General features: G+C 36.7%; 1 protein-coding gene across 7 annotated transcripts in view; it reads left to right on the plus strand.

The window, feature by feature from the left end:
* CKAP5 (cytoskeleton associated protein 5) overlaps positions 1-16,496 on the plus strand; it is a 106,553-nt gene that overhangs the window by 53,565 nt on the left and 36,492 nt on the right. For all 7 annotated transcript variants that reach the window (XM_038563404.1, XM_038563406.1, XM_038563400.1 and 4 more), the window contains 12 exons: positions 2,257-2,346; positions 2,460-2,624; positions 3,186-3,314; positions 3,866-4,048; positions 6,820-6,933; positions 7,575-7,685; positions 8,625-8,717; positions 11,689-11,874; positions 12,316-12,410; positions 15,234-15,291; positions 15,380-15,505; positions 16,296-16,435. In XM_038563404.1, the coding sequence (XP_038419332.1) occupies positions 2,257-2,346; positions 2,460-2,624; positions 3,186-3,314; positions 3,866-4,048; positions 6,820-6,933; positions 7,575-7,685; positions 8,625-8,717; positions 11,689-11,874; positions 12,316-12,410; positions 15,234-15,291; positions 15,380-15,505; positions 16,296-16,435 (1,490 nt within the window). The remainder of the gene's footprint in view (positions 1-2,256; positions 2,347-2,459; positions 2,625-3,185; positions 3,315-3,865; positions 4,049-6,819; positions 6,934-7,574; positions 7,686-8,624; positions 8,718-11,688; positions 11,875-12,315; positions 12,411-15,233; positions 15,292-15,379; positions 15,506-16,295; positions 16,436-16,496) is intronic.

A 16,496-nucleotide genomic window follows, 5' to 3' on the forward strand; every position in this document is an offset into this window, starting at 1 on the left:
TTATTAGCTTTACATAGAAAATTGGGTACATGGCCTAAATACTTCATTGAGTTGATTTGCTTACTTATTAATATTTTGCTTTGTTCTTAGAAGATATGCAGTATAACAGGATGAAATGAAACTTATGATAACCACCAGGGCAAAGTAAAATGGAAGTAGGAAAGGCAGTATAAAACGAGAAGTGAGATGAATATATAAAATGTATTTCATAGTGTTTTCCTATTCAAAAAATAATATACTTATAAACTTGAGACATTTTGTATAGATTACACTCTTGGTAGTATATCAGTTTGATTTGTTCTAAGAAATGCAATTGGAGACATTTGTTGACTATACCCTCTTTTCTGTATAAATTTAGAAGCACTCAAATTTGGTAACCGTTTTAATAAATTGGGATGTTTTCTTTAATTGTGGCATTTATAATTGGCCTCTAAATCTGGTCTGAACTACTTAGAAGGTATAGCATCCTGAAAATTGACCATACTAAACTGTAGAGTTGAACTTGCCACTTGATCATTTGATTACCTAGATTGACTTTAGAGGCTCCTCATAGTTTGTAGTCATGTGTCAGTTTTATGTTGTGAAGTTAATGTGTAAGCTCAGTTATGGTATTTGGAGCTTGCTTACTCATAGCATTAAAAATAATTTCAGACAACTGAGAAAAAAAAGACACTACCAAATAAAAATAAATCATGACTAACTGGTTACCAGGGAAATAAAAATGAGTCCTTAAAACCCTTAGACATATAAATTATGAATTGAAATAAAATTATAAACCATATTTTATAGCAGTAATTATTATACAATACTTATGTGTATGCATGTAATCAGTATGTTAATCAGCTTTTGGTAAGTTTTGTGTTACTTATTAGCATTTTTTTAAAAGAATGTATTTTTGTCTTAGTAACATTTAATCTAGAAAAACAATTTTTAAGTTACATTTTAATTTGCTAAATCCTAGTTGGATGATTACCTGGCCCAGTTTTAGTTCTGGTTCTGGCTTTGTGACATTTTATTATGCAGCTTAAAGTTATAAAGCTTATAGTTTGGCGTATCACCCCCCACCCCCTTAAAACTGTCATATACAGTATTTGAGGTCAAGCATATTAATGGTTCAGGTTTATTTTCTTTAGCTATTTATAAGCTATCTTTTTCATAAAATACAAATAAAGGTGAACTTTAGCTTTATAACCATTAAAACATCTTGATTTTCAAGTTTATAACTAACTCCTAGTATTGAAAAATCTTTTATATTTCTCCACAGAAACTATATTTCTTCTGGTCTCTATCACTTATGTGGTGAAATCTTAAATATTTTTTTGGATGCCTTTGACCTTTGCTATATCTTTGGGACCTTAAAAGATAAACTTTAATTTGCCTGCTAGCACAGTACCGGGCACTCAATAGATGTAATAGGTATTCAACAAATATTTAATGAATTAGTGATAGTTTATAAGATAAAAATTATAAAAATTCCAACTTTATTGATCTAAACTCAGTACATGAGTAAGAGGATATCCTTCTGATCAAAATTGCTGTTATTTTTAGTACTATTTCTTTTTCTTAGTATAGTAAAGGAGTGGGAGACATTTCAGTTCAGTGAAGTAGATCAGAATCTTAGGTGAGGAAGAAAAATTACATACTGTACCTGTTCCCCTATCCTAAATCCATCTAGTTGGGAATCTTTTTGTCTAATGAAAGATGTTACTGATAGGAATGGTTATATGGTTGTATTAAGGTGGAGATGCAGAAAAAGGATTGAGAAGCACTGCAGAATGGGATCCCTTAATTGTTCTGGCGTAAGATCTTTGTGCCCTTCAAGAAGGAAATTACTTTTTATCCAACTTAGGTGTTCATTTTGTTTTGGTGGCACCAAAATTATTTAATAACAGCTTGTTACAAGATATATAACTTGCATACTATAAAATTCACCCTCTTAAAGTTTATAAGTAAGTGGTTTTAATATATTCACAAGATTGTATAACTGTCATGACCATCTAAATCCAGAACATTTTCATTACCCCCAAAAAACTCCTATACTCATTAGCAGTCACTGCCTACTGGCAGCCACTAATCTACTTCTGTCTGTGTAGAATTGATATTTTGTGGAATTATTTAAATGGATCATACATATGTGGTCCTTTATGACTGGCTTCTTTGATTTAGCATATTTTCAAGGTTCATTCATGTGGCATGTCAGTACCTCATGCATTTTTGTTGCCAGCAAATTAATATTCCAGTGGTTCGCTATTATAGGTTGTGCCAACCATTTTGGAAAAATTCAAAGAAAAGAAACCTCAAGTGGTACAAGCCCTGCAGGAGGCAATCGATGCAATCTTCCTTACTGTAAGTTGACAACATGAATTTGCACTTCTGTTTAAAATAAATTTTGTCAGTGTAATATTTTGATTATGCTTACAGTTGAGAAAATCTCACTGACCATGTTTTCTTTTCTAAAGACCACACTACAGAACATCAGTGAGGATGTTTTAGCAGTAATGGATAATAAAAATCCAACCATCAAGCAGCAGACATCTCTTTTTATTGCAAGAAGCTTCCGCCACTGTACTGCTTCTACCCTGCCAAAGAGCTTGCTAAAGCCCTTTTGTGCTGCTCTACTTAAGGTATAGACTTCTCTTTGGAATTGGGGGAATTTTTTTATACCTAGGGGAGATTTTTTTCCATATTAATTATGAACCATGACTACTTGACTTTTAGACTATAGATTATGATCTTTTGAGAAGCAGACCTCTGAGGGCTCTGGAAACTGAATCCAAATTCTTGTACCCTGTGTTCCTATTCCCAAAGGAAAGCACAAGTTAGCTTTATGATTCCACTGTTAAACATTTTATTTCTTATTTGGCCCATATAATGGTATTCAGCTGGATCTGGCCAAGCACAGGCATACAATTTGGAGTCTTTGAAGATTGTTTGCATATGAGGCATTTTAAATAGAGGGTAGAAGGAAAAGGAAGCACTTATTTGCTGAATGGATTACCAGAGGTTTCCTTATCCAAAAAAGAATATGTAAAAGAATAACAGGTAGCAAAAGGAAAGCTACACTTAATTAGCTTCAGTAAACTGTAAAAAGCAAATTCTTTATCCAACAATGACTAGTCTGAATTAAAATCAGTAATACCCAAAGTATCTTGTATTGAGATCATTTTGCTTCTTCCGGACCATAGCACATCAATGATTCTGCTCCTGAAGTCAGAGATGCTGCATTTGAAGCATTGGGTACTGCTTTGAAAGTGGTGGGTGAGAAAGCAGTAAATCCATTCTTAGCTGATGTGGATAAACTCAAGCTTGATAAGGTAGGTTAGTGATAGATTATAATGAAATTGGACAACAATTCTATCTCTGTGTATTAGATTTTGTTTTGATTTTGTCTATTCTGTTTCATGAAGACAAAAATGCTGATCAGTTTGTGAAGGTTATTTCATTTGCCACTGGTAGTTTAAGCCTGGACTGTGAAAACAGCTTTTGACCATTTAAATTTCCTCTGAAGCGATAGCGGTGATATGAGTAGAAATAACTTCCAAATTGTAAAAAAAAGAAACAAAAAAATAAAGCTGATTGATCAGTCCCTAGAGGAGGTGAAAAGAATGTTATAAGATAAATTTATTTCGACTGTCTGGAAAATTACCCTTCTAAATATGAATTTTGATTAAAAATGTTATTGTATGTTTATTATAATTTTAATTTGTGTAGAAATAAAATGTAAGAAAGTAGATAATTTATTTTTGCTGAAAAGGAAGCTTTCTGGTTTCTCATATAGTTATGATTTAGATGACTTGTTAAGTACTAACAGTGATTATATTTCAGAGTTGGGCTTAATGATGTTCATCTCAATTTCATTCTCTAGATCAAAGAATGTTCAGAAAAAGTAGAGCTGGTACATGGCAAGAAAGCTGGACTAGCAGCTGACAAGAAGGAATCCAAGCCTGTTCCTGGAAGGACTGCCACTTCAGGGGCTGCAGGAGATAAGGACACAAAGGACATTTCAGCACCCAAACCAGGACCCTTAAAAAAGGCACCTACTACTAAGGTTAATAGATGACTTGGGAAATACGGTTTAAAAGTTAGAATTTGGTAAGGCGGGATCTGATTCTCAGGTTCCTGGTTGTCCTTCCAGTATGATTTCATTTGAGAAATGAATTCGTTACCACATTGAAAATAGAGCAGAACATCCATCAACAAAGAGTATTCCAACAATATATTTGGCTAAGTAAACTTTAATAGAGCTAAAAATGGTAATCAAGATACAGGAGTGCATTTTGAGGGATCGTAAAGTATTCATTAAGTAAAGAAAATGTGGCAAAGCACTTAACAATAATATCACCTTGGTCATTTTGCTAATAATGCTGTTAAATCATATCACCAAGTCTACATACCAATTAAGGTCTTGTATCTTTGTAGAAGTGGAAAAGAGGAAAATGTCTAAAGGTGAATATGGCATTCTTTTAGAGAACACTTGTTCCGTGGACTCTGTGAAGCATGAAATTATCTACTGTAGATACAGAAAGTTTATTCCTTTCTCCACTCTGAACCCCACCATGAATTAGGGGAGAGAACTGGTATTTAATAAAGCATCACTTTGGGAAATATTTTACCTAATAATCTCATTTAATCATCAAACAACCCTTAAAATAAGTGTTTTGTGATTCCCATTTTTCCAGAAAGGGAAAGTGAGGCTCAGCAAGGTTAAGTATTCTGCTGTTGCAGCTCACTCTGGTGTTTTTATTGTCTGCTTGTTCGTTTACTACTCATCACCACACCATATTATAAACTTTAAGGGATAAAGATCTTATCACTGCTCAATTCCCCATGCATAGATGAGCTTCTGGCAGACAGAAGGAACCGGGGACACATTTGGTGAATGGCTAGAGTTGCTGAGCTGGGATTTGGACCCAGACATATCTAATACAGTATGTGTACTTTTGCTTGTATTATGCAGTGTTCTTCAGCATTCTAATGGGAAGTTGGCAGCCATTCTCTTCTGTCACCAGCTGTTGCCTCTCTGGACAATGACCTGGGAACAGTACCTTAAGGCCTTTTCTTATCTTGCTGAACCCTACCACGCTGGCCAACTTTCTCTTACAAAGAATCCTTTTAAAAAGGGCAGGGGGGAACAATCTACTTCATTCTTCTTTTGAAAATACATTATCAATATACCTACTAAGCTAATAAACATATATATCTGTAAAACAAACAAAAAAAGATTAGGAGATTCGTTAATTGAAGTCCCTCTCTATACAGAGAGTGCTATTTACTATAGAAAAGGATCTAGAAGAGGTGTTCTGGTTAGTCAAAGAGTATAGAGTTTTCTATTTTTAGGGTCAGAAAACAATGAAATCTCTATAGGGTCGTTGTTACAAACCAGCAAAATCATACTGCTGATATGAACTGGCAAGTATTGGAGGTTTTTCTTTGATGAAAAAGAGCATTTTAGTTTTACTAACTATACCTTTTTAAAAGCTCAGATTATGTTCAAGATAACATTGGTTTCAGAGGAGGTCTGAATGTTGAAGACTAATTGGGCCCTCTGTTATTTTATCTTTTCTTTTTCAGGTTTGGGGCATAGTTTAACAAATATCCAAAATGGGTGGAATGATGTGAATAGTGATGCATGTTACCATATTAACTTTACTGCTATTGGCTGTTTGCTTTGTGATAAACTATGATTTTCTTATGACCTTTCAAAACTGAAGTGAAGTACATTTAAATCAAGCTACTTAAATAAAGTCTTAGCAGATAGAAGCCAGTGAGTATAATAAAAAGTATGACCAACTGAAGTTTATTCCAGGATCGCACAGACAATTCAATAGTAATATTCGAAAACTTACTAAATGTAGAGATGCAAAGAAATCTAATTTCAGGCACTGAAAAGGAATGTAATAGATTTCAGCATGTCTTCCTGATAAGAATTCTTAAACACATAGAAATGGATGGATACTTTGACATGACTAAATATATAGAGATAGATCTTTAGACAGCAGTAGATCTTAAAAACTACAGGTCAGCATCATGCTTCATAGTGATGAAATACTAGGAGCACTCCTATTAAAGTGAGGAGTAAAACAAAAAATGCCTGCTGGTACTGTTGTTATTTAATAATAATCTACAATTAGATAAAAGAATAAAGTAAAACCTGTGTTGATATGAGGAAGGAAAAGGCAGAGTCATCACTTTTGTAGATTATTTGGTCGGTCATATACTTGGAAAATACAAGTAGACTAGTTGATTACAGCAATAAAAAGATTGAGTTCTGTGGCCTTCTTCAACATAACTAGACCATTCACTGGCATCGTCATAGCAACCACTCTATTCAAAACTGGGTAGCTCTACGATGAGTTAGTAAGATATTTTCCTGTTATTGGGGTATCTTGTGATGAAGTATTGGGTAGCTGCTGGCAGTTAGAAACTGCCCTTTACTAATGTAGAAAAGATTTAGAGGCATTTAAGGCATCAAATGTTAATTCTTAATCTGTAAATGTAGTATAATTTCAGTTCATTTTCATTTCATTTATCTCTTTAGCTCATTCTGATTTAGAGGTTCTTTAATAATGGGGTCTGTAGATTTCCCCACAAATGGTCTTCAGGAGGTCTGTCTGTCCTTGAAAGTGCTAAGTTCTATGGGCACCAAAAATACCTTGTATTTGGTTGGTTGAACGGTCCCTCATTTTTAATCAAATTTTCAGGGAGTCGCTGGCCAAAAAAAAGTTGAAAAACCACTGTTCTGAGTCCTACGTGGTTTATTTTATTTTATTTTTTTATTATTTATTTATTTATTTATTTATTTTTTGTAATTGCTTTTAGGCTGGAGGTCCACCTAAGAAGGGGAAGCCGGCTGCACCAGGCAGCACAGGGAGCGCTGGAACCAAGAACAAGAAAGGACCAGAGACCAAAGAGATAGTGGAGCCCGAGCTCTCGGTCAGTATCATACGAGGTGCCTCAAACTCAGAAAAGCATGGAAAATCGGTTCCTATGAGAATATTTGAGTTCTTTGTTTCCTGAGCTGTACAACATATATAGTTGATTGATATTTTTTAGCTTATTGAAATGGTGCCACAACATACACGTGGAGTGTCCATGTAGTTTGGCCTGCGGTATTTTTACATCCTCGTCATCTGTTTCCTAAAGCAATTCTTTATTTTTTTTAAGATGCATATATTTATTTGAGAGAGAGCATGCGCAGCGGGCCGGGGTAGGGGCAGAGAGAGAGAAATATATATTTTTTAAGATTTTATTTATTCATGAGAGACAGAGAGAGAGAGGCAGAGACATAGGCAGAGGAAGAAGCAGGCTCCCTGCAGGAACCTGAAGTGGGACTCAAACCCCAGACCCGAGATCAAGCCCTGAGCATGACGCTCAACCACTGAGCCACCCAGGTGTCCCAGAGAGAATCTTAAGCAGACTCTGCACTGAGTGCGAGCCAGACATAAGGCTCAATTTCATGACCCTGAGATCACAGCCTGAGCCAAAACTGAGAGTTGGACACTTCAACTAACTGTACCACCCAGGCATTCCCCGCCACAAGCAATTCTTAATTTTAATGTTTTTGTATTTTACAGATAGAAGTATGTGAAGAAAAAGCTTCAGCTGTCCTTCCTGCTACCTGTATACAACTTCTAGACAGCAGTAACTGGAAGGAAAGGCTGGCCTGTATGGAAGAGTTCCAAAAGGTAGGTGCACATAGATGAGTTGAATGCAAAAGAACATTGCATTATATAGAAGCGATGAAATTGACAAAGTGCTTGCCCTACTTACTGTGTTTTGTATCCAGTGAACATGTTTTAGGTTGTTAACTAAAGATGAGTGGGGGGGAGGGGGTGCGGTTTTAGCTCTGTAGTGTTAATCTTTCAATATCTGCTTTCTATCTATGGCTTGTGTAAGCTCATAACTTAATATTCAACAAAAGTAGGTTTATTTTGAATTATAAGATTTAGATGAATTTTAATATCACAGTATTTGTTCATTAAACTTTTCATGGGCAAACAGATCACTCCAGTTAAACCACCCCTCATCCATTTCTATTTCTCTCTTTGTTGTCATGATGAGAAGGAGAACAGACATTGTTACTTGGTATGAGAAGCACCTTTCAGAAATCCTTGTTGAAAAGGAGCATGAAAGTTCCTTTTTGACATTTACTCTGATTCTCATGAGGAAGGTGTGTAGAAACCACAAGGGCACTGGGACTTGAGGCAGAAGACCTGGCTTTCAGTCCTGCCTGTGCCATGCATCAGGTTTAGACCTGAGTTGTGCATCTTTGAAGTTTAGTACTTAACCACTTCTAACCTATCCTACTTTGTGATGTGTTTTTAGGAAAATCAGATAAGTCAAAATATGTATAAGCAGTTTCTGCCATACATTAGGCAAAGGAAAACTTTTACTGTTATATTCCTTGGACCAAATTCTTCGTTAAATCCTGAAATGGGGTGGGGGGGGGCGGAATTTCAATGGTATTAATATAACTGTACATCAAATATCCAAATCAAGAAACAAATCTATTTGAGCTCCGTCTGTAACCTTCCTCTTTTAAGTCACCTACTTGACTTTGGTATCTACCCTTTCCCTAGGTAACCATTAACCCCTTAAATATCATTCTTTTGTTTTACTTCAAGGCTGTTGAACTAATGGATCGAACTGAAATGCCATGCCAGGCATTAGTGAGGATGCTAGCCAAGAAACCTGGGTGGAAGGAAACCAATTTTCAGGTAATTTTTAATTGGAGATTTTAATATCTTTCATTAAAGTAATTTCCATCATACTCTATAAATTGAGAAAGATGTAGTTTGCTAATGATTTCTAGCCTTTTTAAAAAAAATCACTCAACCAACGTGTCATCTAACTTTAAATGTAAACAATGGAGTGTGTACATTTTGATTCAACACATAACCATACCTTTGTGTAATTGATAGTTTATATGGAAGTATATATCTATATATTGTATAATTTATGTATATGCATTTTTCTTCTCATTAGTTAGGGCTAGAAGCCCCTTAATCTTCACATGTCAAGAAAGGGATGGACAGGGAGACAAGTTTCTTACTTGTTTGTATAAAAGATAAAAGGTCTTTAGATTGCCAGTGAAAAATTACCACATAGTTGAAAGTATTAACTGATAATAGAGATAAAATTTAACAGTGCCATTATTTAGCCTAAAAAGTAGGTATAAAGGGAGGTATAAGAAAGATACAGTGGGCTCCCCCACGGGGAGCCTGCTTCTCCCTCTGCCTATGTCCCTCCCTCTCTCTCTGTCTCTCTCATGAATAAATAAATAAAATATTTATTTAAAAAAAGTGATACAGGAAAGAAAAGTTTCCTTCTCTAGATATTCATAGACCTTGTGGGAAACAAAAGTTTGAAATGTATCAGGTTTATTTTGGGCATCCTGCTAGTCCCTTTTTTGCTTCTCTTCTGCCACTTCTTGTTCTCTCTTTAGGATCATTGGCTTCCTTGCACACTGTGTTCCCTTAGCACTGTTCCAGCACTTCAGCCATACCATCCAGCTCCAGAAAGTCTTCCTCTGCCAAGAGGTTTTCGTGCTGCCCTCCTCCCCTACACACCACTTTTAAAACCCCTCTTTATGCAGCTTCTTAAGTGAAAAAGCATACCTGATTTGAGCTAATACCCTCCTATGTGTTAGATCCATAACAGAGGATAATTTTATATGTGTATTTTTCTTTATAACAACTTTATTGAGAGTGTAAAACTCACCATTTTGAAGTGTACAATGCAGCAGTTCTTAGTATATTCAGAGTTCTGCAACTCCTACCACTCTATAATTTTAGAATATTTTCATCACTCCAGAAAGAAACCCCATACCCATCAGCAGTCACTCTTCCTCCCCAGATTCCCCCTGTCCCTGGCAACTATGAACTCTACTTTCTGTCTCTATGGATTACTTCTCCTGGACAATTCGTATAATGAAATGTCTTTTACTTAGCATAATATTTTCAGGGTTCACCCAGATGGTAGCACTTATAACTCTACATTCTTTTTTATCACTAAATAGTATTCCATTACATGGATGTAGAACATTTTCTTTAACCATTTATAAGTTGAAGGGCATTGGTGGCGTTTCCACTTTGTGACTGTCTCTGAACGTTCACGTACAAGTTTTTTTGTGAGCACATTTTTTTAAAAGATTTATTTATCTTTTAGTAGGGGGAGGGGCAGAGGCAGAGGCAGAAGGGGAGGGTGAGAGAGAGAGAGAGAGAATCCCGAGTAGATGCCCCACTGAGTATGGAGCTCAATGCAGGGCTCCATCTCATGACCCTGAGATTATGACCTGAGTCAAGATCAAGAGTTAGACGCCTCACTGACTGAGCCACCCAGGTGCCCCTATGTGAGCACATTTTTAATTCTCGTCGATATATACCTAGAATTAGAATTACTGGGTCATATGGTAACTGTGTTTAACTTTTTGAAGAACTGCCAAACTGTTTTCCAATGTGGCTTCACCATTTTACATTTGCACCAGTGGTGCAAGAGAATTCTAATTTCTGTACATCCTCACCAATTCCTGTTATTTATTTATTTGTTTTTTTTTTTAATATTTTTTATTTTATTTATTCATAGAGACACACACAGAGAGAGAGGCAGAGACACAGGCAGAGGGAGAAGCAGGCTCCATGCAGAGAGCCTGACGTGGGACTCTACCCAGGGTCTCCAGGATCACGCCCTGAGCTGCAGGCAGAGCTAAACCGCTGCGCCACCGGGGCTGCCCCTTATTTGTTTTTTAAATTCCTGTTATTTAAATATTCAAACAAGACAGAGGGAAATATTGATGAGCAAAGGGGTCCCAAGAGTCATACATCTGCCATCATCACATTAATGTCTTTAAATTATTTTCACATCTTCTTCATTCTTCCACTTAAAAATCTACAAGTTCTTGAAATCTCTCAAGTTCTGTGTATGTGTGTGTGTGTGTGTGCGCGTGCACGCGCACATGCACACACATCTGCATGAGGATTGTAGTTTTTTGTAAGCAAGACTAGTAGGAACTCTGAGTTATGCGGTTAGTTTGGTCATTTATTATGTATTTCAGGATGTGTATTCAGTACTATATGCAAATAACCCTAAGAGGAGAATAGAGAAACTAATTTTATCAGTTCATAAACTTTTCATGTACTAACTTTGCCTGTTAATATTTTAAAACATTGAGTTTGGTTTTTTCTCTCTTGCTGTCAATTAGCTATTTTAATTCATAGCAAGGATAAAAATTATTTTGCATCTTTGTTCAAAATTGTCATTTTTGGGCAGCCCGTGTGGCTCAGTGGTTTAGCGTCGCCTTCAGCCCAGGGCATGATCCTGGAGACCCAGGATCGAGTCCCATGTCAGGCTCCCTGCATGGAGCCTGCTTCTCCCTCTGCCTGTGCCTCTGCCTCTCCCTCTCTCTGTCTCTCATGAATAAATAAAATCTTAAAAAAAAAAATTGTCATTTTTAAAGGCATCTGGCTGGCTCAGCCGATAGAGCATGGAGCTCTGGATCTCAGGGTCATGAGTTTGCACCCCATGTTGAATGTAGAGCTTACTTTAAAAATAAATAAATAAATAAACTTGTAATTTTTAGTTTGGTCATGTTCTCAGGTATCCCTGTGTTACATCTTTAGGCTGCCATAAAAATAAGTAAATCAGTGTTTTTGGCTTACTCATAAATTTATGATGCTTATCCTTGTTCAGGTGATGCAGATGAAGCTTCACATAGTTGCTCTGATTGCCCAGAAGGGGAATTTTTCCAAAACTTCAGCTCAGATTGTCTTGGATGGCCTTGTGGACAAGATTGGAGATGTGAAATGTGGGAACAATGCAAAAGAAGCTATGACAGCAATAGCAGAAGCTTGCATGTTGCCATGGACAGCTGAACAGGTTAGTGACAGAGCTTTCTTTTCCCAACTTTTTCTGGCTTTTTCCTGAATTTTAATTTAAGGTTACTGATTAAACTGTAGTTCTTTTCTTCTCAAGTCAAAACATTTTTATATTGTGCATTTTTATCTTTACCTCTAATAGTATACAGTTGCCTGATAAGAATTTATCTTGGCCAAGAATATTCTATTAAAAGATGAGAGTGATTTTTCTCTTAAGACATTATAATTCAGAGTGATCACTAATGAAGAGTTGTAAAGTCCAGAATGCTTTTAATACTACTGTCACATACCTCATTTTCTTGTGTTAGTTAAATATTTCATTCCTAAGGCAATTCTATCAGCATTGGAAAAACCACTTCTACCTTTATGCCATACTATATTTCTGTGAGATATATAAGAGGGAATACATGCTTATTTGTGTTTTCTTCCTTCTTCGCTTCAGGTTATGTCAATGGCTTTCTCACAGAAGAATCCCAAGAATCAATCGGAAACTCTGAATTGGCTATCAAATGCAATAAAAGAATTTGGTTTTTCTGGGTAAGTCAGAAAGAAATGAGGTACAGAATAATTAAATATTGTGCCTACCTCTGACTTGTTATTCTGTTTGCTGTAGCTATCTCTGCCATTTATGAGAAGCCAGAGCTGGGTCATCTAATATCTATATAAAACAAAACTACCTTTGTTCCTCAAAAGTTGATGTTGGTTCATGCTCCTGCATTTTTATGTCCACTAACATTAGAGCTCTCTAAGTTATCTTTCCATAAGTGTTAATAACTATCCCTTAGAAAAGCCAGTTCCAAGGATTTTTAGTCAAACACATTTGGAAATTACTACATATCATCACATTCGTTTAGAGATCTGTCATGCATGTTGGTGAATTAAAGAAGTTTACCTAAACAACAGAGAAGCTTACCTAACTTTATTTATTAACCCACTGTTTCCCAAACTTGTTTGCATATTGAACACATTTGTTTATTTAACAAAATTTTACAGAGCTTACTTTATGCCAGGCACTTTTTTTTTTTTTTTAAGATTTTATGTATTTGAGAGAGACACAGAGATAGCAAGAGAGTGGGAACAGGGAGGAGAGGGAGAAGCAGGCTCCCCGCTAAGCAAGGAGCCTGACTTTAGGCTCAGTCCCAGGACCCTGGGATCATGCCCTGAGCCAAAGGCAGATGCTTAACTGACTGAGCCACCCAGGCGCCCCTATGCCAGGCACTTTCTTTTTCTTTTTCTTTTTCTTTTTCTTTTTCTTTTTCTTTTTCTTTTTTTTCTTTTTTCTTTTTTCTTTTTTCTTTTTTTCTTTTTTCTTTTTTTCTTTTTTTCTTTTTTTTTTCTTTTTTTCTTTTTCTTTTTCTTTTTCTTTCCTTTTCCTTTTCCTTTTTTTTTTTTCTTTTTTGCCAGGCACTTTCTAAATAATAATTCATTTCATTTAATTCTTATAAAAACTATGTGAGGTATTGTCATTCCCATTTTAAACATGTGGAAACTGGGGCACAGGAAGCTTGAGTCATCTGTCCAAGTCACAGTTCTGAAGTGGCAAAGCCAAGATTTGAATCTAGGCATTCAGATTCTAAGAAAGAATACCGTAACTGCTATACCATGTTACCTTTCTCTGTGCCATGCTTGTTTTTTACTATATACCTCTTAATGTCTTACAGAGTAGTTTTCTAGGGGCTCTTGGGTGGCTCAAACAGTTAAGTGTGTGACTTCAGCTCAGGTCATGATTTCGGGGTCCTGGAATTGAGCCTCACATTGGGCTTCTCTCTTATCAAAGAGTCTACTTATTCCTCTGCCCCTGACTTTGCTTGTGTCCGCACTCTCTCTGTCTTTCTCAAATAAATAAATAAAATCTTAAAAAAAAAAAAAAAAAAAAACCAACAAAATAGTTTTTTACATTCTACCAAATAAAGAAATACTACCCTAGAGGTTCTCAAATGACATTCAAGCAAAGACACAATTATTTGGGGGTGCCTGAATGGTTCAGTCAGTTAAGTGTCTGACTCTTGGTCTCAGCTCATGATCTCAGGGTTTTGAGATCAAGCCCTATATCGGGCTCTGGGTTCACTGGGGAGTCTGATTAAGATTCTCTCTCTCCGGGGATCCCTGGGTGGCTTAGTGGTTTAGCGCCTGCCTTCAGCTCAGAGCGTGGTCCTGGAGTCCCGGATCGAGTCCTGCATTGGGTTCCCTGCATGGAGCCTGCTTCTTCCTCTGCCTGTCTCTACCTCTCTCTCTCTCTCTCTCTCTCTCTCTCTCTCTCTTTCTCTCTCTCATGAATAAATAAATAAAATCTTTAAAAAAAAAAAAAAAGATTATCTCTCTCTCTCCCTTTCTGCCCCTCCCTCCACTCACACACATGCACACACTCTCTCAACTAAAAAATCGTAAAAATTTTTAAAAATGAAAATAGCAAGGAGTGATTGTTCTTCAGTAGGTAATAGAGGGGAATGAGTTGGGGGGGTGGGTCGGGAGTAGGAAGAGATAATATATGAGAAAGAATGGGGCCAGGTCACATTGGGCCTCAGGTTTTGAATAAGTTGGAAACCATTAGATGATTTTTTAAAAATATTTTTATTTATTCATGAGCAACAGAGAGAGAGAGAGAGAGAGGCAGAGACATAGGCAGAGGGAGAAGCAGGCTGCATGCAGGGAGCTGGATGTGGAACTTGATCCCGGAACTCCAGGATCATGCCCTGGGCCGAAGGCAGCCGGTCAACCACTGAGCTACCCAGGCATCCCCCATTAGATGATTTTAAGCAGAAAAGTAATAGGATCATTTGGACTGTAGTCGGAGAGAACAGATAGTATGGATCAAAGAGACTAGTTAGTAAGCTATTGGAATAATCCTGTCAAAATATAGTGGCTTGGACATAGTTTGTAGAGATGAAGTATTAGGACTCAGAATATATTTGAAAGATCTGAACAGGTTACTGGGTATAGGAGAGAGAAGAGTGAAGGATGGCCTTAGTGACTGATGGAATGATGTGGCTCTTTACTGAGGTAGGGAAGATTGTGGGAAGAGCAGCATTTGAGTCAAGAGTCAAGAATTTTGGACCTGACAGATGTGGGACATCTACTATACATTCGAATGGAAGTATTACAAAGGCTGTGTGTGTGTGTGTGTGTGTGTGTGTGTGTGTATGAATCTAGAATTCAGAGGATAGGTTAACACTGGGATTTAGGAGTAATGAGCATGTAGACAGTATATAATGTTCCCTGTAAATGAATGGGGAGAGAGAATAGGTGAGAGTTGAGGACAGAGCCAAAGGGAACCAGTCCTAGAGTCTGGTTTTATAAAACTCTTGAGTACTTTGAGGATTTCATTTTTTTGTTTCTAATTTTAAATGTTATTTCTTTTAGATTGAATGTGAAAGCTTTCATTAGCAATGTGAAGACAGCTCTTGCTGCAACAAACCCAGTGAGTACATACCACATATGTAGGAACATTGCAGCCATCTTTGTGGTTCTGTTTTCATTTGGAAAGTTCTTTTTGTTTTGTCTGCCAGGCTGTGAGGACTTCAGCCATCACCCTGCTTGGTGTGATGTATCTGTATGTTGGTCCCTCTTTGCGAATGTTCTTTGAGGATGAGAAGCCTGCCCTCCTATCCCAAATAGATGCAGAATTTGAGAAGGTAAAGATTCCAAAAATGATACAGTCCATTAGTAGACTTGAGAATGCTCATGTTAGTTGAGTTTAAGCTTTTAACCCTTTGGAATTAAGACTATATATGTATTTGCTTTTATATGCATAAAGTATCCCTGGGAAGAATTCATAAGAAATTGATGGCTTTGTTTATGAGGAGGACAACTAGATAGCTGTGGTAAAGGAGGGGAAATTTTTCTCTTTATGTCTTTTGTACCTTTGGAATATCAAACATTTGAATATATTGCCTATTCAGAAAGTATATCAACATTTAAAATTGCTTTAAATAAAAACAGAAACTTGGTCTTCCTGGAATAAACTTTCTAACCAAAGTTGCTGAGTTTGGGCAGACTTGCTCTATACTTCTTGGGCATCCAAGTCAAAAGACAGCTTCATGATTGGAAAGTCAGATTCTAGTAGGTTTGTATAAAAAAACCTTTTGCAAAAAAACAAAAACTTTTGCCATATAATCTCAAATTTGGGATCTGTGTAGGAATTAAAATATATGTTGGGGAGGACTCTTTGGGTTGCTTGGTTAACCATCTGACTCTTAATTTCAGCTAAAGTCATAATCTTAGGGTTGTGAGATCGAGTTCTGTGTCAGGTTCTGTGCTGGGTATAGAGCCTGCTTAAGGTTCTCCCCTCCCCCCTTTCTTAAACTGCGTAAATTTTAAGTGGTATGAAGGAATAGGAAAGTTTAACATAGGCCCATTCTCTAACTTGTTTGCTCTTGTACCGTTCATCAAGTTCATTAGCCTCACTGATTTGTTTGTGTGTAGATGCAGGGGCAGAGCCCACCTGCTCCAACCAGAGGAATTTCCAAACACAGCATTAGTGGTACAGATGAAGGAGAAGATGGAGATGAACCAGATGAGGTGGGCACTGATGTTGTAGATCTTTTGCCGAGGACAGAAATCAGGTAGGTTTGTTGCAAATGGTTTATTGGATTTATGTAATGGGGGAGAAGGAGGGGGCGGTTT

The sequence above is a fragment of the Canis lupus genome, chromosome 18, assembly GCF_011100685.1.
Source record: "Canis lupus familiaris isolate Mischka breed German Shepherd chromosome 18, alternate assembly UU_Cfam_GSD_1.0, whole genome shotgun sequence".
Lineage (NCBI taxonomy): Eukaryota > Metazoa > Chordata > Mammalia > Carnivora > Canidae > Canis > Canis lupus.